General features: G+C 46.9%; 2 protein-coding genes and 1 pseudogene across 11 annotated transcripts; 2 read left to right on the forward strand and 1 right to left on the reverse strand.

Moving 5' to 3' along the window:
- Positions 1-44: 44 nt before the first annotated feature.
- Positions 45-17,094, forward strand: RAB41 (RAB41, member RAS oncogene family). 8 transcript variants are annotated; one of them, XM_042807134.1, is made up of 9 exons: positions 59-275; positions 1,647-1,705; positions 3,407-3,460; positions 5,620-5,725; positions 9,324-9,432; positions 9,698-9,809; positions 13,041-13,134; positions 14,949-15,015; positions 15,557-17,094. In XM_042807134.1, the coding sequence occupies exons 2-9, from the start codon at positions 1,680-1,682 to the stop codon at positions 15,619-15,621; spliced, it is 633 nt and encodes a 210-aa protein (XP_042663068.1). In that variant the 5' UTR covers positions 59-275; positions 1,647-1,679; the 3' UTR covers positions 15,622-17,094. The 8 variants fall into 8 exon arrangements, with proteins under 8 accessions (XP_042663067.1, XP_042663063.1, XP_042663066.1 ...); XM_042807135.1 differs by having other exon boundaries at positions 60-275; positions 9,327-9,432; XM_042807133.1 differs by lacking the exons at positions 9,324-9,432; positions 13,041-13,134 and adding an exon at positions 12,448-12,541 and having other exon boundaries at positions 45-275.
- Positions 16,397-20,893, forward strand: LOC104360945 (annotated as a pseudogene).
- Positions 20,894-22,269: 1,376 nt separating this feature from the next.
- On the reverse strand, positions 22,270-25,711 carry PDZD11 (PDZ domain containing 11). Of its 3 annotated transcripts, XM_042807347.1 has the most exons (6): positions 25,578-25,711; positions 25,403-25,486; positions 24,807-24,863; positions 24,342-24,440; positions 24,100-24,160; positions 22,270-23,288 (listed from the first exon to the last, which is right to left on the reverse strand). In XM_042807347.1, the coding sequence occupies exons 1-6, from the start codon at positions 25,662-25,664 to the stop codon at positions 23,254-23,256; spliced, it is 423 nt and encodes a 140-aa protein (XP_042663281.1). In that variant the 5' UTR covers positions 25,665-25,711; the 3' UTR covers positions 22,270-23,253. The 3 variants fall into 3 exon arrangements, with proteins under 3 accessions (XP_042663281.1, XP_042663282.1, XP_042663283.1); XM_042807348.1 differs by lacking the exon at positions 24,807-24,863; XM_042807349.1 differs by lacking the exon at positions 25,403-25,486 and having other exon boundaries at positions 25,578-25,708.
- Between the last annotated feature and the right edge of the window lie 21 nt (positions 25,712-25,732).

Below are 25,732 nucleotides of genomic sequence, written 5' to 3' on the forward strand. Positions count from 1 at the left end.
CCGGTGCCGCGGTACCGGGGGGGGGGGGGGGCGGGGCGGGGCGAGACGGGGCGGGGCGACGCGACGCGACGTGACCTGACGCGTCGGTGACGGCGGCGGAAGTGACGCGCTGAGCGGCCGCGGGCGGGGCGGTGGCGGTGCCGGTGTCTCCTGCTCCCCTTCAGTCACGGCTCCGGCTCGGCCTCCCCGCGCCGCTATGTCCGCCCCCGGCAGCGGCGGCGAGTTCGGGAACCCGCTGAGGAAGTTCAAGCTCGTCTTTCTGGGCGAGCAGAGCGGTGAGCGGGGCGGGGCGGGGGGTGCGGGGCCCTCACGGGCCTGCCGCTGCGAGTTGGGGGGGGGGGGCGGAAAGCGCGAAAGGCTCCGGGGGGCGCGGGCGAGGATCCGTGGAGGGTCTGGCGGCGGCGGCGGAGCCGGAGCCCCGTGAAGGGCGTTTCGCAGCGCGGGGCCTCGGCCGGCGGGAGGCGCGGGCCTGGCGAGGGCCCTGCTCCCCGTTACGGCCGCTCTGCGGGCCCGGGCCGCGCCTGCGGGGCTCGGCGGGGCCTTGCTGGCGGCCGCGGGAAACGCGGCGGCTCCGAGGCCGGCGCTCCGCTTCGCCCCGCGTGGTGTGCCCCTGGCCGGGTCCCTGCCGGGCGCGGCACGTACCGGAGGGGGGCAATCAACGGCAGAGCAGCGCTGTTTGTGTGTAGCGTGGCTGCTGCCTCGCTTACATCTTCGTCTTTTTTGTTTTGCCCGAACTTGACTCCCTTTTCTATCACTTCCCTCATAATAAACGGATGAATTGCATCCTTCTCTTGAAATTGTAGTGTTCTCTGCTGTATTACTCGCTTTAGATCTCCTACTGCTTACCTCCTTAGACCCAGAGCTGCAGGTCTTGGAGGAATTTCCAGAAGTTGTCTAATTCTCCTGCCTTACTCAGGCGGAATCGACACTGCTGCTGAGGGACATTTGTCTAACCTGGTTTTAACCCTCTCCAGCGTTTACAATTTCACAGCCTTTCTGGGCAATTTATTTCTTTTCGTTCTTCCATCCGTATCCTTTGCATTTTTCTGGGCTTCCTCCAGCTTCCTGAGAGATAATCGAAGCTATTACCTTTGGTTCCTGTTTCTTGTCAGTTCTGCGCTTTGTGTCTTGATAATATTTGGACATGCAAATTTGAAGTTTTTAAGCAAGCCACCAAAACTTGCTCTGTGTCTAAAATCTTGTTATGACAAAATGATGTAAATATTGAAAGTTGCTTTTCTATCCAGCCAGAGGCAGCTAAACAGTGTCCAGGACATCACCATGTCTTGTTTTGATGTTTATGCCTGTAAGCTCTAGACTTGGTGATTACATAAGTAGCAAAATATGAGTAACAAAGTAGATTTATTGCTTGCTTAAAACAAACCATTCTTTGTCATATGTATCACAACTTACCTAGTTTGAGGACCGAGTTTTCATCATGTTAATTTTTGACCTACTGAGTTTGATTTGATTTTTATCATTTTGTGAATGAATTTCTTAGCTGGTTATTTCACAGGAGGGTGTAACTGGGAAATAGCCTGAGAATGGCAGCTTCATTCTGATGATCTGCTCTTCCACTCTGCCACTCCCAGAGCAGTGGGTTTTTTCCACTGTTGCTTGAAAGTAAATTTCCTCTTCTTTTGTAGTTGGGAAGACCTCTCTGATCACCAGGTTTATGTATGACAGTTTTGACAATACTTATCAGGTATGTGGTGGTCATTTTTTTTTTTTTTTATTATATATATGGGTAAATTTATTCCCTGCTATTAAAATGTATGCCTGTGAGAACTGTTAGGGCCAAGTGCATTTGTCCATGAGATGTCTGTTCAATATTGTATGTAAGATCATAATGTGCCTTGAAACGGAGATGAGACTTCATGATTAAGCCCAAGCATCTAGTATGATGTCAGGAAATACAGTGTACACAAAAGAAGCAAGGTTTATATCCTATCTGGATATGTGAGAAGCCTTGGGGAAAACAGGGAAAAACATTGGTTTATGGGGTGGGCTAACAGAAGATGGTCAGGAATGTGTAAGTCTCAGGATACAGAATGAAAAAGATGGACATGCTTATGATAGTTAGTCTGTAGCATTTTCGAAGGCTTTCCATTTAAGTAGAAATAGTTGAGTCTGGAGTGTATAGATAGATCTGCAAGAAGTCAGCATGGTATATTCTCTCTCAATTTTTTTTATTATTACTATTTTTTTAACTAAAATTCTATAGATGGAAAAAGCAGTGGAAGTGTTGGCAGGGAAAGAATAGAGTAGGAATGAAGAGGCTGCGGATGAAAAACTGAAGATGTGTAAGAGGCCTGTAGATTTCAGGAAAAGTTAGTTTCATCAAAAACACTTAGTGGTATTTCAAGGGAATACCAAATACCTTTAAAGAAGATGAGACTAGGGTGCTATCTTTTCATTCAGGCCAGAAAGAGTAACTGATTCAGATTGGGGTAATTTTAAGTTGGAAAAGGAAGAGAAGATTCTTTTCTTGAGGATAAGTCATTCACTGGAATTGCATCCTCCTGTGCTCTCTGTGTTTCTTTTCCTGACTCTTGTAGGGTGCTCTTATAGTTTAATCTGCTTACTGTAGTTATAAACTGCATCCTGGCTGCATAAAGAATAGGACTCCCAGAAATAGGTACTCACTACAGGAATTGACTGTTGTGGTCTCTTCTGATAGTAAGTGGTTCACGTTCTGATGGAGACCTGCCAGAACATGTTATGCTGCCTGTGTTTGTTAAGACTGGAGATAATTTGTCTAAAATACTAAAATGTGCTACATCAGTAACCTGTCTCCTGTTCCCAGGGGTTATGATAGGCTAGGACATTTGCTTCATTTAAGTGTCTGGGAGCACATCTAACTTAGTAAATTACTTTAAATGTCATTGTACCGGAATTGCTGCACAGCGATGGAAACGTGAATGGAAGGAGACTTACAGAAAGAGCTGCTTGGGAAATGAAGCTTCTGAATGTTACTGGACAGGAAGCGTATTCTGAAATAGAAAGCCCTGAATAAACATCACTTTTTAGCTTTCAGCTCAGTTGCCCATGATTTGCTCTACCTTTTGGTTATTTCTAATAAGATAATTCTTACCAGACTGAATTATGGTAAACCAGAAAGGGGTGTCAGTTCAGATATGATCTGTGTTAAGATGCATGAATGTCTGAGGCTAAAATGGAGACTGATAGGTTCTTGTGCCATTCTAAAGTATTGGAAGAATGATGTGAAATGAAGATGATGCAAATACCCAGATTACTTTTTTTTTTTTATCAGCTATATTGGAGGCAAATTACTTCAACAGCTTAGTTATAAGTTTGTGAATATTTCTGAGAGCTTGTGTAGGAAGATCTGATTTGCTGATGCTGGAAGGCAAGTTGCAGTTACTGATGCTTTTCTTCTTTTCAGGCGACCATTGGAATTGATTTCCTGTCAAAAACAATGTATCTTGAAGATCGCACGGTAAGTGAGGCATCTGTGTGATAGCATGGCAACGGCAGTCATGGGAGCAGCAGTTGTGCATGATGTTTCGCCTGGCTGTTCCTCCAGTGGCTGCTGAAATCCCACAGCAGCCTTCAGAGGGACTTCCTTTGTTGAGACAAATCACTGACCCACTCTCCTGTTTCTGATACTTGTTAATATCTGATACCTCTAGAATGAAGTCAAAATTTTTTATGTGAAATTGGGGCAAGCTAATGTCCATATCCCGGGGAAGAGGCTGGCTGTTCTATGTATCTTAGGCGTAGTTTGCTCCCAGAATTTGCAGTTCTGCCTCTGAGATTGTCTGAGCAGACCCCAGGCAGTTGCAAGTCTTGAAGTCATGCACTATTACTAGTGGTGGCATAGTTCCTCCTTGTAGAAAGGCTCCTTTTGTAGAACACTTCTGAAATACTGTTAATAATGCAATTTTGGATTTAGCTTGCATTAGATTCCTTCTTGCATAAAGAGATTCCTCGCATCTCTCTCCTGTCTTTCAGTATTTGTCTTTTCATTAGTTCATGTTTTGTTAGTACTTGCCTGTTTGCTAGTTTTACTACTGGCTGAGAAGTGTGAAACTGTTGTGGGGGAGTAAAGGGCCAGTGGTGCAGTCAAAGTCCTTTGTGTTGCTTTGGGTCTGTTGCATCTGAAGACGTCTCAGCCCAGTGTGTGTGGTAAGTTTCCTGAGTGCTTCTATGCCATCTTACCAGTGATTCACTATTAGAAAAGACTTTATTTAATCTTTGTATGAGAGAAACTGCTTGGATAACATTCTTCAATGGTACTGGCAGTGGCAGAAGAACTAAAATATTTTGAGAATACTGCTTGACCCCTGTGAAGGCAAGTTGGAATGCCTGTATGCTCTTTTCAGCAGTGTAGTCTTGATTTCTTGTGCTTTTGTAGGTCAGGATGTCATTTGCCTGCTGGGCCACTATCCAGAAAATATGATTTTCTTTCCAATGTTGGATATACTGTTAGCTTTCCTGATTATGTAAGTGGTCCACAGAACCCATAAAGCCTGTTTAAATATCAGAGAGGTGTTGAATGTAGATAAGAGAAGGGAGAAATACAAGCACACAAGCTAGGAAAACTCAGATGTTGAAATAATTTCTCAGATGTTGAAATAATTTCTCAGATATGGCTAATGCTGTATTTTGCAGTAGGCTTTGCCTGTTGGCCTTGAAATGAAGACTAAGCCTCTAACTGCAGTGTATGCTTTGGTGTATTTGCTATGCCTGTACACCAAATAGTATATCCTGAAATTATGCCTGTGCTAGGTCACTCAGCTCTAAATGTGGCCTGGGTAGCATGTACTAACCAGCAGAAGAGACAGATGTATGTGGACTTTGGTTCTTCAAAACCACTTCCAGTAGCCTCCCACAGAGGGCAACTCTAAGTATGCCATTTCCAGCATGTTGCCAGTGCATTGGAACTTGTGGCAATAAGTGAACTGGGGCCATGAGAAGCCCCATCCTCAATCCCAACTGTCAGGCTGCCAGTTCCCATCTTACAGCTACAATCTCATTCTTGAAAGACCAAGTAGTATTTCCTTTTCTGCGTCTCAATATCTTCCCAGACTTGTTGGATTTAAGCGCAAGGTAAGCCAGTCTAGAGGGTGTTTGCTGTTCTGGCTTGTACCCCAGTACCGTGTTTCACTGTTATTGGGCTTTCCAGTAGGTTAATCAGTAGTGGGATGATGCAGTTCTTACTGTTAGGAGAGACCACATATAGCTAGCTATAGGCTGCAGTCTGCTTGTGTGGCCATTATAGCCAGAGTAGTGACGTGGCTGGATGCACTGCAGCACGTTTGCTTATTTCCTTTGTTAACAGATACTGGGAGAAGGTGTTTTTTAGGGATACATTGGTTTTATGACTAAATGGAAGAATGTGTTCGTATGTGTGAGTTATTAATGGGTCTGTGGAGGGAGGTTTCTCAGACGTGCCAGGCTGAGGTTACTGCAAGAATGTTGTTAGAAGTGTCGTTGGCTCTTTTCACATTTCTGTTCCATTTTAACTTCTTTTGTTACATTATTTTTGCCTTGAAATTTTTTTCTTTTTGTTTTTATTTCACTTGAGTTTTGGTTTTGTCTTCCATTTTCCTGTTCTTCCCCTTCCCTCTTCCCCTACACTTTTCCATTTCCCAGATCAGGCTGCAGCTGTGGGACACAGCCGGCCAGGAGAGGTTCCGCAGCCTCATTCCCAGCTACATCCGTGACTCTGCTGTGGCTGTCATTGTCTTTGACATCACAAGTAGGTATTGAGCCAGAGTGTCTGCAGGGACTTTGCTTTTACCTTTTGTGCATTGGAAGTGTTGGTGTTATCTGAAAGCAGTTGAGATAGGCTGTCAGCCCCAGGACTTAGGTGCTTCATGGACAGAGGGGAAGTAGTTGAGCATCTTCCCGCACAACCAGTGGTAACTCCATCCCATAATTCAGAAACTGAAGAATTGTTTAGCCCTGGTCTGCTCAAAGCTCCAACAATAGAAGCGATACACAGAGTACTGGCAAGCGGGTGAATAGGGATTGTGACTTCTCGTGTGTCTGTGCTGATTGGAATGAAAGGTAATTGGTAGTCTTTGAAAGCTTTTATATTCTTTCTGGTTTAGGCTTCTTTTTTTTAAACCTCAGAATTATTTTATTTTTTCCTTTCTGGATAACTAGAGAGGTAATACAAGTAACAAATTCAGGTGCCAAAGCGAAAGGAAAACTGTCAGAGTAGGTAAAACAGTAGAACGTCCATTTAAATAAAAGCTATGTAGTGACTTATGAGGAGTCAAGGCTCCCATTTCCTTGAAGAGAGATGGCGATTCATACAAGTAACAAGAGCTTTTGGAAGAGAAGAGATGTAACTACTGTAATTTCTAAAGAATAAACAAGTTTAGAGGGAAATTCGCTATAACTCTTTGCATGAATGTTTTAGTATAAGATACGAAGATATGCATACAAATATTTCATTATAACTCTTTGTTACTGATTACACTTGATCTGGCTTTTTCGGTTAAGCTACAGTATCAGCATAAATATCTAGACAAGATTTATACCAGTGAGCCAACACCATGTGGACAAAGTCTTAAGTAAAGAACATAGCACAGATGAAAAACCTCTGGCCCACCTTTATTCTGTCACAAACTCTAGGTTATAGTGAGGCTTTACAGACCAGGGTTTTGTTTTGCTTTGGTTAACTGAAGTGCTTAACAAATAATAGACTTTTTTTATGATTTATGTTACATAATGAGGGCAGATAATTACATGGTCTTTCTCCCAGTCCTGCAGCTTAAGCAGTGACTCTGGGAGGATTTCTGGTTTCGTACAAACTTCTGTAAAACTAAAGTGATCTGTTTGGAGTTTGAGGAGTGCAGAGATGTGCACCTGATGATTTATGCTGGGAACTCATCTGGGTAAGGCAGCGTGGCAGGCCGCATAGGTTGGCATCTTTTCTCTCCGCTGTTGTGATGGACACAGAATGCTGTTTATCCAGACAGGTGGAAAAGTCTTGACACTCTAGGCTGTTCTTAACAGCTTCCAGACGTGTCAAAAATAATTAAGAGCCCATCATACTGTGGTAATGGTCTGATCTTTTCAGGTCATTTAATATTTTTTTGTTGTTACTGTTCTTTGTTCTCCTCTTAGTGACTGAGAGGCTTTTAGTTTTCTTGCGTTATTGAAGGAACATGCTCATGTACTTCTGAGGGCATGATGATGGTGAGCACTAGTGTGATTAGGAAAACAGTTTCCTTTACAACTCTGAAGAGCTATATATATTTGCATTGTCTTTAGTGGTAACTGTATTTGGGAACCTCAAATAGTCTCCTGTAAGTTACTGATGATCATGGTAGTGTAAGTATAGGACATAATTAAGTACCAACCCAGATACTCTTAACTAGTATAGAAAAACTGTTGGCTAACATGTGGGGAGCTGTTGGTTAGTTAATCTGCTGGGCATCTTGAAATGCAAGTGGCCTGTGGAGAGATCCATGGTGAAAGTCCATACTGCAACTTGGGCCCCTCCCTGAACAAGTTACCTTGTTTCAAAGAGAGGCTGGGTTAATTCCTGGTTGAGGACCTTTCACCTTTCCAGACCAGTAGTTTCATTAGGACACTATTGTGTTATTTATATTTTCTCTTCCCCTGCAAAATGGGTGCGTGCAGACTTTGACTTCTAGAAATGAGAAGCCACAGAAATACTGCAGCTAGCTTTCTCGGGTCATTTCAGGCGTGCCTGTGTGGTACCTGAATAGTAGCTGTAAGCCTTCCCTCAAACAGTGTTATCCTTTGCAAAAAGATTACCAGCGCCAGTTCTTCCCCAGTTCTGTGGTACTTCCTCTAGTTGCCTTTTTGACTGTGAGTCTGAAGGTTGAAGTGTTTAAATCACCACCTCGGTAAACCTTCTGCATGAATAGTCTGGTGTAGCAGCAATGTTTTGGGGACTGTGTGGAGGCTTGTTGTGAAGTCCAGAAGCTGTCATTGTCAATCTGATTTTCCAGCACTGGTGTAATATTGTCCAGGTGCTTGGGGTTTGTCACCTGGAATTTCAGGGGTAATGAAGAGCCCAGACTTTTGCTACTGTAATCAAGGCTGCCTTCAAAATGAAGCATGAGCTAATTGCTTTAAATATAAGGTCTAATCTTCCTTAAACCCCAGGGCATCAGATCGACATACCCTGATATAGACATGATGTTGTTTTGAATCTGCTTGTAGCAAGGCATTTTGCAGATGTGTACTCTGTCCATCTTCTATTTCTCTTCCAAATGAGCCAGTTATTGGTCCTTCTGAACCTGCTTTCTCCCTTGTAGCCCATCTCCTGCAAGCTGCCTTATTAACAGCTGTCCTGTGCATAAACAGCTGTTCTCCCTCACTGCTGAACAAGTGGCTTTGTGAGCGCATCTAACCACTTCATATAATTAAGCTGGGAACCAGTATCTGCCCTCCTATGAAACTTGTGCCTGTTGAGAATGCCAACAGAAATCTTGTTTTCTGGCAGTGTAGCGTGATACTTGTACAGCTAGCCATGTGGGGTCATGACTTGGAAGGAAATGGTGTCACTCTCAATTGTGGAAAGCTTTTGTTTAACATTCACTGTGGTAGTTGAACACATTTTGACCACTGCTGTTTCAAATAGGCAGGTCCAAGACCTTAGAACTATCATATATAACAGGCCAGTTTGTGTTTGGGCATAGTCCTGGAGATCAAACAGTACCTCTTGTAGCATTTATGCTTGTTTCTGGCTCTTGTGCTTATCTGAAAGGGAGAACCCGATGCCCTTTGTGTCACGTGAAGCCTACAGCATGTAACATTTCCTTTTGTTTCTGCTGGAACTTAACTTACTGATTGCCTTAATCTTGCATGAAAATCCCCATTGCCATCTTCTGGATGCTTGGTGCTGGAGAATGGATGCTATTTTACTATGTGGTGTCTGGGCTGAGGGAATTGTACATCTATCGTGTGGGAATTGCTCAAAAAGCTTTGAACTGTGATGCTTTAGACTAGGAGTCCTGTGGAAACTCCATATATAATCCTGGGTAGACCAGGAAAACCAGCTCTGTATTACTTGTTAGCTACCGCTATCCGCAGTGAGGTAGTAACCATAACCTAGAGTTCTCAGGGATCAGCAGAATCCCTAGGCAAGCAAAGGAGGTAATTAAAGTGCATTATGTACAGACAGAGTCAGAAAAGCCAACTTCTGTGGTGTTTGGATATTTGGGACAAGATTACAAGGTCAACCTCAGCTTCTCAGGCTGAGCTGCATACAGTTAATTCTAGAAATGGCCTTTCCTCTAAAGGACAGTTTCCTTCTTTCTTTTCTCTCTTGCTCTCTCTCGTTCTCTCTGCTCTCCCTGGCCTGGTACCAGCAGGTTCGGCTGCAGCTTTGGGACACAGCAGGCCAGGAGCGGTTCCGCAGTCTCATTCCCAGCTACATCCGCGACTCCACCATTGCTGTGGTAGTCTATGACATTACAAGTGAGTGGTGCTTTAGTGTCTCATTATTTGAAATACTACCTGTAAGCAGAACTCCTAAGTTACAACTGGAAGTTCTGCAAAAAGATGATCAACATTAGAAATGTTTTTCCCCTGCCCTGTTTTTCTGTCTGAGCAGAAAACAATTTATGGGTCAGTTATATGTGGTATGGGGAGATTTGGAGAAGTACCTGAGTACAGGCATAGCATTCTCCCTCTCTGAAAAGAAGTTTTGTCCTCAGTACTCCCATCTGATTCTTCCCTACAGACTTGAATTCTTTCCAGCAAACCTCCAAGTGGATTGATGATGTTCGGACAGAGAGAGGAAGCGATGTCATCATCATGTTGGTGGGGAACAAAACTGACCTGGCAGACAAGAGGTAATGGAGGGGGGAGTGGTGGCCTTGTTGCCCTGACCAGTAAAAGCAAGGAACTGGTCAACTAATCTGTCTTCAAAGCAATTGTTGATTTTTTAAACAAAGCATAAATAGGTTGTCATGAAATTCAGAGTTCTGGTTTCAGCATGAGCAAAGTTATTCCATTTTGCTCTTCTACAGATAGTTTTGCTTAAAACAAACCCATTTAAAAAAATAACTTTTACTTAAATTAAGTATCTCTCTACTATGTTTCTTGATGGTATATTTTGTCTGATTTTTCTTTTCGTGCTGAGATAAAGTCAAAAATGTCTTGCAAAAGCAAGAAATTCTGCCTTTTTTCAATAATTCTATTTACATGACTCTTTTTGCATATGCAACTGGAAATTCATGGTAAAGTTTCTTCTTGTTACAAGATGCAGCATGAGCTTTTACAGTATCAATCTAAAAGGTTTCCATCTGAGCATAAATTTTGTGTTGTACATAGCACAAACAGATATTGTGGATGTGTGAGAGGAAACTAGATTAGCAAAAGCAAACTTCCCCAAGAGACGTAAATAGTTAGACTGTTAAAATCATACAGACTTAATGTTTTGGGACATGTCGTAAAGCATTTTGCTTTTAAAACTCTTAATCCTACAATGCCACTTCAACTGACATAACCAATGTAACAGCTTCTTCAAAGACCATGGGTTTGCGCTTTTGCATTTCTATTTCAAATTCTTCTCTTGATTGTTGATTCAGCAAAAATGCTCTTGAGTGTTTTCAGAGATTTTTATTCATTATGAAGACAGAAGCAGTGTAGATAAGGAAAGATTTTTATTTTAATGGTTAGTGTCAGTAGTTGTTGGCAAAGAGAAGATGGAGTAAGCCATGCGGTTCCTTACAGTCCCAGTACCTTAAGCTGAAGCATCTTCACATCACCTTGTACTCTAAAATGTATGCTTCATATGTCATAGGACACATGAAGTATTGAAATGATGGGGAATTTTTATGTGATGCAAAAGAAAGCACCTCAGAAAGGCAGAACTGGGAAATACCTGGATCTCACAGCAAAAATGGGGTCTTACAGAATCAAACCCTTATACTTTGGCTGTTCACAAGACACTTCTGATCAAAAGATAACAGCTTGAAAAGCTTTACAGGTGGAACATTAATGTTTTCTCAGAAAAATCTTGCACTATTATCTGAACTGCCTGTTTATTTACTCTGTTTCTTGGGATGATGGGCCTAATAGGGATCTGACTGTTTCATTGTTGACTGCTATCGCATTTTAAATTCTAAACCTTGCTTTACTCGCTCCTGCAGTGTACTTACTGCTTCAGTAATATGTACGTATTGTGATGTGGTTCTTGCCTTGTGGTTTTGGTGTTGTCGAGAAAATACCCAGCATCCCTGGCTGCACAAACTGGTGTCAGGAGATGCTTTTTGCCCTTTGTCCCTGTACAAGTCATGCTGTTAGTTTTTAGTTTGCCATGCTGAGCAGGAGAAGCATAGACAATTCCAATACTGGCAAGTGATTTGAGTCAGTGGGGAAGAGGATAAAGTTAGGCTCCAGCTGGGTGCTCTGTGGGCTTTTACTGTGGGTTCTTACATAAATGTGTTCTGTGTCCTCTACACAGACCACCTTAGTCTTGTCAGCTATTTGGCTTTTCCCGTTTCCAGTGGGAGGCCATTTTAAGTGTCCTGTGCCTTGCACTTTGGAAATACGAGTAAAACTTTGTGCTCAGAGCTTCATAAATCTGATTAAAATGTTTATAGCTGATCTGGATTAAGAATTCCAAGTGACAAGACCTCAGATCAGTCTGGTCTCTGAAATCAGTTTACAAAAGCAACAGAGTAAAATCCAAGATATTCTACTTGAGCCAACTCTGGATGTTCATCAATTAGTATCTCTTATGCCCTCCTGGGAGCTAGAAATAACTGCAGCTCCCTAACTGAAAAATGTGCTGTTTAGATTTGAGGGTTTATAATTTTTATCAAAATCCAATTTCATGTGGAACTGGAAAACCCAATGGGATAATTTCAGCCTTGGATTATTTCCTGATAAGTGGGGGGTGTGTGCAGAACAGCTGGCCCAGCACTGCCTTAAGAATTAAAAACACCAGAAAATTGTTTGAAACACAGCTACAGTTGGAAGTTCATTTAGCACTAGAAAGTGTTGGTTTACAAGTTTAGTGTGACAGTTTAATATAAGTGGTTATCTTCTTGCCTCCTGGCCTAGGCTAGAATTTGGAATTATGGTGTATATCCAGGTATCAGTAAAAGAAGCTGCCTTGCTTTTCTTTTGAAAGGAAATTAGATTTGTGTTGGGCTGAAATACTGGGCCTTTTAAGGCTGGACAAAGCCCCAGTATCATTCTGAGCTTGGTCACATTTTTTTAAATAGAATACAACATATTGGAAGCCATTCATCCTGTGGTAAAAAACAAGTGATGATGTGAGTTAAGTTCTGAGGCCAAAAAGCTGAACTAAAAATAGCACTGTTCTTCCTTGGTGCAGCCTGTTAAGTTTTTCTTTCCTGTTAATGTTGCTTCAGTTGGTGGCTGTTTTTTTTTTTTTCCTGCAGTTTTCTTTTTATCATTTTTGGAGTATTTTTCTTTGTTTTGGTTTTTCTTTTCTGTGATTTGTTCTCATTGCTGTAGACAGGTTTCTATAGAGGAGGGTGAGAGAAAAGCCCAAGAACTGAATATGATGTATATTGAAACCAGTGCTAAAGCAGGATATAATGTGAAACAGGTATGTACAGGGTATTGATCAGAGATGCAATTGCAGGTGCTTGCTTGCAAGCAGCAGCCTGGCACTTGCTGTTGCACTGCATTTGCTGCTGGAGCCTTTCTGAAATCTTTCTGTAACCTCAGAATTCTCTTCTGTTGGCTTTTGGGAAACTGCTTTTTGTATCAGGTGCAGCATATGAGGATTTTTCCTTCCCTTGAGGATGCTGTGAATGAGGCTAACATGCTGCACAAATTTCATCCTGTGCTGATCATCCGTTATTAATAGTCATAAGTCCAGGTGTTCCCTGGGTGACTTACCTGAGGTTGTTTCCTTCTTAGCTGGACAACCTGGGGGTCCTAAAGACTGGGAGGTCCAGAGGTCTCCATTGGTGGACTATGCACTCTTGTAAGGGGTGGTGAAGCAGCCCTCCACTGAAGAGCGTCTCAGTCACAGACATCTCTAACTCTTCCTGTCTGTTCTCCCTTTCTGTCTTTCTGCTTCTGTTTGCGTCTTTGTCCAGGCAAATCACTACAGAAGAAGGTGAACAGAGAGCCAAAGAGCTGAATGTGATGTTTATTGAGACCAGTGCAAAGACTGGCTACAATGTGAAACAGGTAGATCAGTGTTCTGTTCTTATGACAGGAAATCTGTACTTTACTGCTCTGTATGTGTATGCTTCTGCTTGGTGTTTGTGTTCCATCAGATACTTGCTTACATTGTTTAATGTCAACCCCTGAAATGCTTCTTGCACAATGATCACTGCTGCTGCCTTATCTAGTGGAAGCTCCTTTCCTGTCAAGTCAATGATTCCTTGCTAAAGCTAAGCAAACTTACCTTGAAAGAAAGGGAAATCTAAAAACAGCATATGCTGGGGGATAGGAATGGCACAATTTTGTGCAGCCAAAGATAGTTTTGTACATTCCCTTTGTTTTTGTTAACGGTTAATGCACTGTTTCCTAAAACCAGTGTTGACATCAGTCAGGATAATTGCTTATGCTGATTCTACTAGAGAAGTTCCTGCTTCTGTTTGCAAGCCGCAGAGGAAACTCTTAGAATAGTTGAGGTTGGAAGGGATCTCTAGAGATTGTCTAGTTCAGCCCTCGTGCTCAGAGCAGGCTGCCCAGAACTGACTTCAGATGAGTTTTTAATTTTTCAAAGGATAGAGACTCCATCCATCTCTCTAGGCAACCTGTCACAGTGTGTGATTATCTGTACAGGAAAAAAAAAATTAAACTTTTTTTCTTATGTTTAAACAGAATTTCTTGTTTTTCAGTTTGTGCCCATTGCCTCTTGCTATAAGCTTGTGATCCTGCCCTCCACTAGTTCAGGAATTGTTCTGAAGTGTGACAGCTTGGGGAGTAAGGCAGCCATAAGGTCTGGGGGTCTGCAGGGAGCTTAAGTCCTGTTGGTGTCAGCTGGGAAACGTACTTGCCAGTTTGCCTCACACCAGCTGGTTAGGAGAACCTCCCAGTGGGGTTAGGAGACTTGGGTTTTGTTTCTTTTAACTATTTTGGATTGGATCTACTTTAGTCTTTGGTTCTAACTTACCTACTAGGCAAGCTTTATTTGTCTAGTGGGTGTTTGCAATGAGAACTTCTGTGACTAAAAGGATGCTAACTGCGGCAGCTGGCTGCCTTGATTTTCCAAGTAACACAATTTGGAGGTGTGGATGAGAAGCCACTGCCAAGCTACTGTGAGAAAAATCGTTGTTAGCTGATGATTCCTCTAGTTCTTTATGCAGCACTCTTCAGAAGACTGCCTAGCAGTGTCTGTATTGTTAGCTGCTGCATTAATGTCAGCAGGAGGAGCTCTAAGCATTGACTCGAAAAATTATGCAAGACCATTTTCTGTTTTTTATGGGCATATGATAGTCCTTCCCAGATATAGCACATCCTTAATAGCTTAAATGCAGCTCGCTTGAGCCAGCTGTTCTGCTCAGAAATGGCTGTTTTGCAGCAGGACTGAACTGAAAGGATGGGCTGTAAAGCCTGTTATTTCATAGACTGTTTCAACCTTCAGTCTCTTGTGAGATTGATTATCAGAAGTCCCAAGTTGTGCGCTGTAACACTGCTATGTGCAAAAGCAGTTGAGGCTGGAAATGTGTAAATTACATGCTTACTGAGTGCAGGAGGTAATTGTTTTATGAATCCCTGGAAGCACTGTTACGAATTAATTCCATGTTCAGTTCAAGTAGGAATAGGTAAAATAAAACTGTCTGTTTTGTAGGTGTTGAATAACTTCTTTAAATCCTGTCAAATTTCTTAGGTAAAATTCTCATGGCATTTGTTGATCATGGCTTTGCTTGCTGAAGTACCCACATGACAAGTTTTGTGCAATTTGGACTCTAAGATCTGATGTAAAACAATGGGTTTTTAACATGCATTTTTTGTCTGACAAGCCTTCAGCTTTACTTGTTGCTACTTTTCAGCTTTTCCGTCGTGTGGCTGCTGCCTTACCTGGGATGGACAGCACACCAGAGAAGAGCAAAGAAGACAGTATCCTTGCTTTGTCATCAGTAACTTCTTGTTCTCTAAAATTTGACAATTATATTTTGTTAGGTTGGGCTTGCTGACTTTTTGGTGTGTTGTGGCAATGGGCCTTACTGGGGTTTTGCAGAGATGTGTCTGAAACAGCCAGTGTGCTGTGGTGCTTACCTATAGGTGTACATTGAGGACCCTACTTGTGGTCGGTATACAACTACTTATAATGGCAAGCACAAGTTTTGCTTTCTCCACTTAAGCTTAGGATAAAATCTACCTAATTTTAAAATACTGTAATAGTTTCCTCTCTTTGCACAGGTCTTTCTTGTGTGCAGACCTGTCTGACTGGACTCTATCCTCTAAATGGTCTTGACATACTGAGTCCACCAGTTTTGCAGTTAATCCTGTTCAGGCAGAATATGCTCTGCTCTGCTCAAACACCTGTCCTTATCAAGAAGTGACAGCTAACAACCTTTTCACATACTGTTCCCCTTCTCTGTTCTTTCCTTCTTGTTTTTCCTTGAGCTGGGTGATTTCCCTAACTTGTCTCCTGCAGTGATTGACATCAAACTAGAGAAACCTCCTGAGCAGCCAGTAACGGAGAGCGGGTGCTCCTGCTAACAGGCCTGTTCTGTAGCAGCACATTCCCTAACCGGCCAGTCTCACTGAAGAACATCACCGCTCATTGGCTAGGCAACCCTACTTTGTGGGCTGAAAAAACAATCTACTAAGCGAGCGAACTCCCTGTTTACTGGTGGGGAGCAGCCCCGGCCGCCCCTCTTACTGCATGGTATGAGCCCTGAGTGCAGAATGAGTGTCCTGTCTTTTATTTTATTTTTTTATGTTGTTGCACTTTGGCACTGTGGTGCCCTTTACACACTCTCTCTCTCTCTCTTCTTCTCTTTCTCCCCCTCTTCCCCACCTTGAGCCTGTATGCTCAGATGTAACTTGTGAATGCAATGGAAAAGCCACCAAGTTAGGGAAGACAAAAATAAAGCTTGGGGGTGGACTTTCCACCTTCCTTACTGCCTTGCATCTTACCTAGTACCCGGTCCACTCCAGCCCTGTCTTTGATCTGCATCCCCACTTCCTCTGTTGAAAGGCTGCTCCTTTTAAACCAGTCAGTTTGACTTGGCCTTGCCTTTTTGGACAATACAGGTTATCTGTTTCTAGGCTTTTGCTTCCTGCAGGGCACACACAATGTTAGCTCCTCAGTTTCTCCTTCCTGTGGATGATCTTGGCTAACTCTTGGTCATGACTTCTGAGTTTTGCCCCTTGTGTTACACACAGCTCTGGAAACCCCCAAACTCTGATAGCTTTGGCCTTGTTGCTCCCCTTTGCGTAGCGGAGACAGCCCACAGACTGCTCTCAGTTGGAATATCTTCCCATCCAGAGGATGTTGGTGCTTGGTGAGTGTTGGCTGTCAGGTGTGGGGGAGGAAGAGGGTACAGGGGCTTTGCAGCATGAGGCTGGGTGGGGAGAGATCCTCAGGGTGGTTTGTAGAGACCTGGATCCTGTCTGTCAACTGCAAAAGCAAACGTTTTACCCTAAATCCATCACTACAGGGGCAATGCCTGCCCTGGGAGTCATGGATGCTGTTGAGACTCCTTTCCTAATCTCTGTTCTCCTGTTGTTTGTCACATAGACTGGGAGTTTCTTTACGTGGAGCAGGAGAGCTACAGCAGATGGAAGGCCAGTGGTGGCTGTTCTGCTCTCAGACCTAGGTTGCTGCTTGATGAGATCGTACATAGCTGCTTCTGCCTTTGTAGTAGACTTCTGGGAGATGGGGCTGGTAGCCATTTCATTTCTGGAATAGTGTTAAGCTGTAACATTGCCAAAACTGAGATGAGCAGTGGCAGGGACTTATTTTCAGACCTGGTTAGAAGAATGGAGGAACGTATGCTGCTTTAGTGAATTTTTCTGTCACTTCTTGACCACAGAGGTTGGGAAATAACATACTCTTCCCCCTGCCCCTGATTTCTAATGGCATTAATAGAGCTTTTCAGAGACTTTTACTGGGGGTTTTCATCCATCTGTCCTAACCAGAAGTCTGTAGGTTTGTTGACAGCAAGGAGAATAAAACAGTCAGATGGCTCTAAGCTATTCAATGTTCTTTTCATCACCCAGCCTATGTCATGCTGACAGGGGGGATGCTAGCAGGCAGGAGAGTGGGATGGCGGTCTGACAGGTGAGGGCAACAGCGTTTGGTGGTTAATGGCACTCCCCTAGCAGGATGCCTGTCGGTCACTGACACAGTGTCCGCACTTTGAAGCCTGTGAGGCCATCGAGGGAGAGGGAAGGGGCAGCCTCACCCCGGGAGCTGGCAGTCCCCACCTTGGCATACTGGTGGCAAGTCACCTCACTGCCCGTGACTGACCTCTTGTTCCCTGGAGCCCTGTCCTTTCCCCTCCGGGTGAGCTGACCTGCAGGAGGAAGCTGGGATGTGGTCTCCCATTTCACTCGAGTGTATCCCCCTCCCTCTTACCTACAGTCCCAGCTGGTAGAGCCGGGTCCCTCTCCTCTGTACATACTCCTGTTGTGTGGGAATTGCTGATGTTTGTTGGTGTGTCCGTGTCTGCCGTAGACCAGGTTTTGCTGTCCCCTTCTCACAGGCAGGCGTGTGCTGCTCTGCTGTTGTGTTGTTCTGAGTCACGGACCTGGGGGAGGGAGGGGGGAGACCCTAAGTAATGGGGGAGGGGGGGTGGGGAGGGAGGGTAACTAGTGAAACAAAATAGTTCATTTCCCACTGTCTTCTCTATGGATGTGTATAATATTGAGTGTGTGTCTGGCCCTGCTGTCTCCTAGCTGTTAGCCGAGTAAGTGTGACTATTAATATGAGTATGGACTGTCTGACCACAGCTGTGTATCACACTAAATAAAGTTATTTCACCAACACCTTTGCTGTCCTGCTGCCGGAGAGGGGCCTTGGCCTATTTGTTTTACTCGTAGGCTTAACAAGTCTGTCCCGCGTAGGTTATGGTGGAAGAAGGACGAGCTTACCGGCCCTGAGCGGGGCTTGGAGAGGGGAAGGAGAAGGGAAGGGCTTTAAACCGGCCCGGGGGGCGTGGCCCAGCCGTCCGTGGTGAGCCATCCCATTGGCTGTTGCCGGGAGAGGGCGGGGCCGTGTGAGGCGCGCGGGTGAGCAGCGGGGTCCCCTCAGGAGGGGCCTGAGGGTGTCGGGGGGGGGTGGGGGCGGGGGTGGGGGCGCGCCACCTCCCCTCGGCAGCGACCTGCCAGGCCGAGGGGGCTGTCACCGGCTCGGAGACCCTGCGGGGCGTTGACAGCCCCTCTCCACTCGAGGGGGTGTGACGGGATCCCCCTCCCCACGCCCTCGTGAGTCCCTCTATCCCCTTGGGGTGCAAGGCGTTTGGCGAGCTCGAAGGCAGTGTTCGGCCTTGCTGTCCACAGGGACCACCCCTCCCTCCCGCAGGCACGCCCAGGGAGGGGTGGGGGGGCCTGTCCTGAGCCATCGGCGCTCCCCACAGTGCCGCATCGACATCCCGGACGTGCCGGCGGAGATGGTGAACGATGTGCTGCATGACGCTGAGTATTGACGGGAGCAGGACACCAGCGTCATCGACACCCATGACATCGCCCAGCTGGCTGCCAGTGCTTGTGGGGGCTACCACGCCTGTGAGTGGGGGCTGGAGACCCAAGGGGGACAGGGGATGGGATTGGTTCTGTTCCACCCAAGTCTTGTCTTGTGTTAGAGGGGCCAGCCTGTCCAGGCTGCCTGGCAGGAGAGAGATATTTGGGGTACGGGAAACCTCTTGGGATCTCTGCTACAAGAGGTCGGTAGCACCAGTGGGGCTGAGAATTGGTAGGATCAGTGCTTGGAGGAGATGGTGAGATCACTAGATGAACTAGAGAAAGGCATTCTGGCCAGGCAGAAACCTCTGCCCATCCATGCAGACCTCACACAGTGTTCAGACAGTGAAACAACTTTCTTTCCTCCTTGTTCAGGGCTGTGTCTGAAGCTGTTGAAGAACAGGGATGTGGTGATGCTGTGATCCTGGCAGGTTGAGGATGGGTATCACACCATTATCAACTTCTCTGTCAAACACCTGGTGAATGAAGAGCGGGCTGGGCCCGAAGTCTCTCCCGTTGCAGTGATCCTGTGAACTGGAGCATTCTGGTAAGGGCAAAATGCTGTCCTAGGGTCACCAGCTGCATGAATTCACCTGAATTAGGACTCTGGGATGGTCTGTTGAACAGTATACAGTGCTGGCTCCCTTCAAGCTGAGCTACACCTAGTCTGTGACAGCATCTCAGGAGTGTAGCAATCTACCTAGACAGCAAGATCCTACCTGTGCCTGGGACAAGCTGGGATCCCAGAGCCCCTAGCATGTAGCTGAGTAATTTCTTTACAAGTTCCTCAGCTTGAGGCAGCTCCTCTAGCCTAGTTCTTGCCCTGTGCTTTCAATGCCAGACCTGAGAGAGGGAGAGGGTGGGGAAGATGGAAGACAGCATCTGTCTGGTGTGTCTGCACAGAAATACCCCCCACGTAAGGATCTGATAAGTCTCTTTGCTGATGGGATACCTGGTGCATTCAACTGGGCCTAGCAGCTGCAGGCTGCCCTGCCTGGCTCAGGTGGATCCAAAAGTTTAATTCTGGTTCTGTGGGCCTTGGGATGTGGTCATGCAAATTCTGGCCTCAGTCAGTAGAAATCCTTCTCATAAATCTGAAGCGCACCTGTGTAATGTGGCACTCCTGTTCCAGACCCTCTTTGGCAAGCAATGATGCTAATGCTGCAGCTTGCTCTGGGGGCTGTTGGGCAGCTGTTAGGAGCAGAACCATTTTCTGGCACACTAACTTCTGTTCCCCCCCCCCTCCCCCCCCCCCAATCTATTAGGTTGAGTTGTAAATAAAGCTCCCCAGTACCTGGCGCCACAGGTGAGTGGAGCGTTTCCAAGGCGTATGTGCCAAGTCCCACCCCAGTGGCTGGAGCAGAGGGCTGCAGAGCATGGGCCTCCCTCGCTGTGGGGCTGCTCTACGGACGGGCCTCTCAGCTCATCCCTGGTGTGGTGTTACATTCTGCCAGCCTTACCAGCTGACTGATTCATTTCCAAAGCTAGAGGGATATGAATAATATGACTCTTGTCTCTGCTTGTGCAAGAACCTGCCTGACCCCCACTTTTCATGCCCTGTCTGAACAGGATCTTGAAGCTTGGTAGCTTTTGGAGATCCTGAACTGAGTGGCAGGGTCTCTGCAGGGTCTCTGGTGCCAGAGCAGGACAAGGACAAAGGCGTTCAGTACAGGAAGTTTAATTTCACTCTCCTAAAGCAGCTGGCATCATCAGGGGATCTGGGCAAGCAGAAGATGGTCCCATCAAGGACTTAAATTAGCCTTCAGCCTTTCTCTCTAGTGGGTCCTAAGCCCCTCCTAAGCAGCCAGGAAAGAAATGGAGTAGGTGTTAGTAGTGGCTAGATGAGACATTGCCAAGACTTTTTCTAAGCTTCCATGGTTATTGCCTCTGTGCTTTTCCTCATCAGATGTTAAAGAAACTGCATGAGGCCTGCATGAAATACTCTGCCTGGAAGCACCAGCACGATGCAAACATGAAACCCTGGCTGTACCCTAGGCAGAACAAGCTTCCTCTCTTGGCACTGCAGCATGTCACCTCACTGGAGAACATCAATGAGAGCGGCCTGTCCAAAGTGATGGACAAGGGAGGTGACCACAGCGCTTCAGAGAGCTGATGCTGCTAACATCAGTGCAGGGAGGAATGTTATGTGATGCTGCTCAGGCACATCCAGTGGTTATAGTAAGGTGGAGGGGAAGCTCTTGAAGGAAATCTCTGAGTTTGTAGCCTTTTCTCTCATCTCATGACATGACTGTGGAGCCAAGGACAGCAGCCCCACTCAGCGCTGAGACTGAACAATCAGGAGCACACAGGCCGCCTGGACAGACCTGGATGAGTTATGCTCAGGGACAGCAGCTGTACTGTATGTTTCTCAGGTATAATCTGCTGTGCCTTGACACAACACAGCTCGTTCTGGGGCTGTTCTTGTTCCAAAAGGTCAGGTTACCTGCAATGCAATTTGCTTCCCTGGCCAGGGAGTTATTCATTGACAAACTAAAGCTGTTCCAATGCTCGTGACTCTTGGCCTCTATCTGGCAAGTTGCTAAAAAAATCCAACATTGCTGGACCTGTTTATTTTCCCAGCAGGAATCAGTAACTACCCCTGTTTGTCCCTCCAGTTCTGGAGGATGAAATGGACTCTGGTGACCAGTACAAACCCTGTTACTGCTTTGTCAATTGAGATATCCAAGACATGAATGTGTCTTGAGAAAGAAGCCACACTTTCCTGTTAGCCCACAGCCAGTCACGGGGGCAGCGCGGTGGCTGCAAAGGCACCCCACTAATTATCTCTGAGTAATGGCAGGGAGGAAGCAGCCCTGGGGGAGGGGGGGGGGGGGGAGATCTTCTTGGAGCTGCTGCAAGGGACTGCTCTGAAGCAGGAGTAAGATGGAACGTTGAGGTTGTATTTGTCCCCTGAGTAGAGTTCAAGGTGCCTCGGTGCCTCGGCAGTTGGGTTGTGTGCCAAAAACCTGAGGCTTGCATTTGATCACTGTACTTTCCACCAGGCAGAGCACAGGGTTGCCTTTGGGGCCAGGGACTGGCCACTGAACCTTCACCCTGGCACGTCTGAGCACAACAGAGAAGGGAAGACAGAGCAATATGAAACGTTGCCTTGCTGCAACCTGAGCATCCTTCTTCCCCAAAGAATGTGTAAATGCTGTGAGGTTGGAGAGGCGAATGTCCCATGGGCCACAGAGGCCTGTCTGTGTAGAAGAGCTCTTCTCTTCTCAGGGTGTTACAGTGGGGCTTCCAGGATGATTATTTCCCTGGTAGAAAAGCTAATTTTTTTTTATTCTGAGTGAAAGTCTCTTTTCTAACATATTTTATTCTGCTTCAGCCTGCCCAGCGGCTGAGCTACAAGCAACCTGGCTGGCTGTGCTGAAGTTGTGTCAGGGCTGCTGCTCTTGGCTGTCTCAAGCAGGCTGCCACCACAGATAAAAATCTTCTATTGCAGCTCTTACTCCTGGCAGTGCTGAAACACCACTCCAGGCTAATCAAGGGCTGACTTCCACTACCATCAGTGGAAAAACACCTTTAAAACAGAGCAGGACCTCACGTGGGTCCCATGCTTTCCTCCCACAGGCTGCAAGGGCAACTGGAGCCAAGCTCTGTCCCAGCTGTCTGCCCAGCCTTTCCCTGGGGTAGTGCCCTCCACAGAGACTTCGTGAGTGGGAATAAGATAAATTCTGGTTGCTGTATTCATTTTATTATTTCAGTTATTACAGGTAAGCGGGAAACACCACGCAGAAGGCCATAGCAAGGGCTGTCCTGATGCCATTAACAATGTGATACTACCATGCATTTGTACCCAGCTTTGCCAATAATGATTATGTTTTCACCTGTGCTCTCCCAGCATAGGACACAGCAGGCTTCCTCCCCTTTCTTGGAGTGGAGCAAAGGGTAGAAGTCTGAGAGCGGTGGGGAGTTGTGGTGAGAGCACGTGACAGGGACAGGGCTGTGCCAGGTGAAGGAAGCAGGTTCAGCGAGCACAACCCTTAACAGTGCAAGCACCACCCCGGAGGAAACCTGGCCAAGGGCCCACAGCAGTTCATAAACATGCTCCAGGCATCTTGCTCCTGGATCCTGGGGGTCATTAGGCAGCAAAGAGTTACAAATGTGCCTCAGCAGACTAGTGCAGCTAGAGATGTGCACTGAGTTCGAGTGGATTTTACTCTTGTTCCTTGAGTCCCAAGCAAACCCAGCAGTGTAGAGCAGAGGTAGGACAGTGGAGAAGGAAAGAATTTCATGTCACCAGAGAAGTGAACAGGTTGATCTCTTGGAGGACAAAGGCCATGCTCTGCTCAAGGACACTCGGTCCCTCTTGGCCTTACATCCTAACAACCACCAGCAGAGCACTCCTTTAAATCCTACTAGAAGAGAAGCACAGATCTTGCTGGAGAAGCTGCCCTCTGGTACCCACTTCCACATCAGCTTGTTTCAACACCCAGTTCCAGGAGTACAGACTAAAGCCCCATCCATCTTCCAGCTAAATAAGACTCTGTTGGCATCCCTCCATGCAGGAAGGGGAGCTGATGCCTGTGCAGCCAACAGGACAGTTTTATGTCCAGTGACAGCTGAAACTTGATATGTCATCTCAAATGTTGAGGAAAAGTAGTGGAGAATTTTTTGCAGGACAGCCACTCTGGAGATCCAGCAGACAGCTGCCTACTAGTGAACAGTTCTTTCCTTCTGTCTCTGGTAATCTGGAAGGGAAAGAGAAGGCAAGGCTGAGAGAGTAGGAGAGACAGTCGCTGGTGGCAAGGGGGAGTTAGCCAAAATGTTAAAGGAAAACATATATTTTGTTTATACCCCACTAAGTAGAGGCAGTGTGTGCTACCCTCTTGGGTAGCACCTGGTTTTAAAATAGCATACTCACATCCCAGCCAGTCATTTCAGGGCATTAAGAACAAAAGTTTGTTTAAAGTCCTCTCTTCCTCTGCTCCATATTTTTCTTTTCTTCACTTAATGGTCAGTTCCCATCTTATGAGGAATCTTGTTTGGCTTCATTTGACCTCTATTTTTCCCCCCCAACCCCCTTATATCTATGAACTTTACGGATGCAGAAACCAATAGAGTCTTTTCCCTCAATCAGAATTGAAACATTCTTAGGGAGGGATAAAAACCACAGGCAGTGTCCACCATTGGCATAGCTCCACTAGTGACAGAACTAATTCCTGTGTTTTTCCAGGGTAAGTAGCTGCTTCTACAGCTAAAGTTAACGTTTCCATCCAACAATCACCCCACCTTTTAGCAATGAGTCGCTAAGCCCTTCTCTACAAGTTTTCCTATGTGGGCAGCTGAAGCCAGTTCTTACCATTTTGATTTCGTAGCTGTCCTGATCCCCAAATTAAAGCCCAATGTTCTTTCTGATCTGCAGGCTTAACACTGCATACCACCTTAGATTCATAACCGCTAAGCTCAGGTGGAATCGGCAGGGACACATGGCAGTCTGCAGTCTGCTTCCCAAGGAGAAATGCTGCTAGGTGACTGGACTTGGAGCTAGCAGGCACTTACTGTAGGGGAAGTAACGCACGCGCATGGTGATTTCACGGGCTGTCTTCAGGATCTCCACAGCCTGAAAGCAGAAAGAGTCACTCAGTGACCAGACTGGGCTGGAGGATAGGAAAGAGGAACACACCAGTTAGGTGGTGCCATCAGCTGAGTTGGTGCAGGCTGAGAGGCCGGAAGGAGATGGTGTGCACAGGGATTCTCCATCCTGTCCCTGTTCCAGCAGCTGGGCTGGCAGGAGTGCTCACCTTGCTATGCTCAATGTCCTGGAAGTCCACATCATTCACCGAGAGCACCTGGTCCCCTTCCTGCAGCCCAGCTCTGTGCGCATCTGAGTCAGGGATCACCTGAGAAGGGAAGAGCAGAGACAGCATCAGTGATGCTTGACTTGGCCAGCACTGCGGCTCCCCTCCCACGCAGCCACGGCAGCCCACCCCAGAGCCGCCCCATGGTGCCCACCCAGCGTGCTCACACGGGACTGGGGAGTATGGGGAGTGGGGACTGCAGCACACCAGCAACACCCCGTGGGCTGGGGAGAGGTCAGAAAATGGTGCAGGACTGTCTGATTGCTGCTTGGTGCGTGGTAAATTACAGCTGTGAGTTGAGAGATGCATATAAGGCATATGACAGTCTCCCTGCACACCCAGCTGGCTCAGCAACACCCAGGGGAACAGACAAAGCACAGGGAGGGAATGGCAGAAGGACTGACACACCTTAGAGATGAAGATCCCCAGCTGCGAGGCTTTTCCTCCCCGGATGTTGAAGCCCAGCTGTGAGAGAAGCCAGCAGTGAAATGCAGTCACCCCCTCTGGCCCAGGACCCTTCCCACTGCCAAGTGTCTCCTCTGGTGCTGCAGGGTTCAGCCAGTCCCTCCCTGCTAACCTCTGTGGCAATCTCACCTCAAGCACCGGAGGGGCCCCCCTGTTCCCTGCCCTTTAGCAGCTCCACATCACAAGATACCGTAATTCTCTGCCTCACCCACAAAGTTTTTTTTCTCCCTCTGTGGCACAGCCCTTCCCAGCAGGGCAGGAGCGATGCCCCCCCGTCCCACTGAGGAAAGTACCCGGAGCCTGCCCTACCTCCCCTCAGCAGTTAGGAGCGTGCTGTCAATCCGGGATTACCACAACCCCGCAGCTCGGCCGCTGCACCAACAGATTTTTATTTTTTGGGGGGCCAGGAAAGGCATTAGGAACGATGGCCGCGAACCAAACCACGGGAAACGCCACGCCGAGGGCACGACCGGGCCGGGCCTGCAGCTCCCCGCGGGGCTGCGCGGCTGGGCCGCAGCGGGGGTTTAGCGGGGTCTCACCTGCGCCCCGGGCGGCTTCTTCAGGACGACGGTGCGGGGCAGGAACTGGGTGAGCTCGCTGTTGTAGTCGGGGTGGAACACCCTCTGCAACGCAACGCAGCGGCGCCGGCGGCCGTCAGGCAACGGGACCCGCCACACGCCGCCCGCCCCCGTGTCCCCCCGTCCCCGCGCTCACCTCATGCGGCGGCACCCAGGCGGGCGGGCTCTCGTAGGGCGGCAGGAAAACCACCGGGAAGTCGTCGTAGGGCAGCCGGCCCTCCATGCTGCCGCGCCGCCCGACGGGACCCGCCCCGCCCCCGCGCCGCGCGCCCTGACGCGCCGCGCCGCGAT

The sequence above is a fragment of the Tyto alba genome, unplaced genomic scaffold (assembly GCF_018691265.1).
Source record: "Tyto alba isolate M040663 unplaced genomic scaffold, T.alba_DEE_v4.0 Super-Scaffold_5, whole genome shotgun sequence".
Classification (NCBI taxonomy): domain Eukaryota; kingdom Metazoa; phylum Chordata; class Aves; order Strigiformes; family Tytonidae; genus Tyto; species Tyto alba.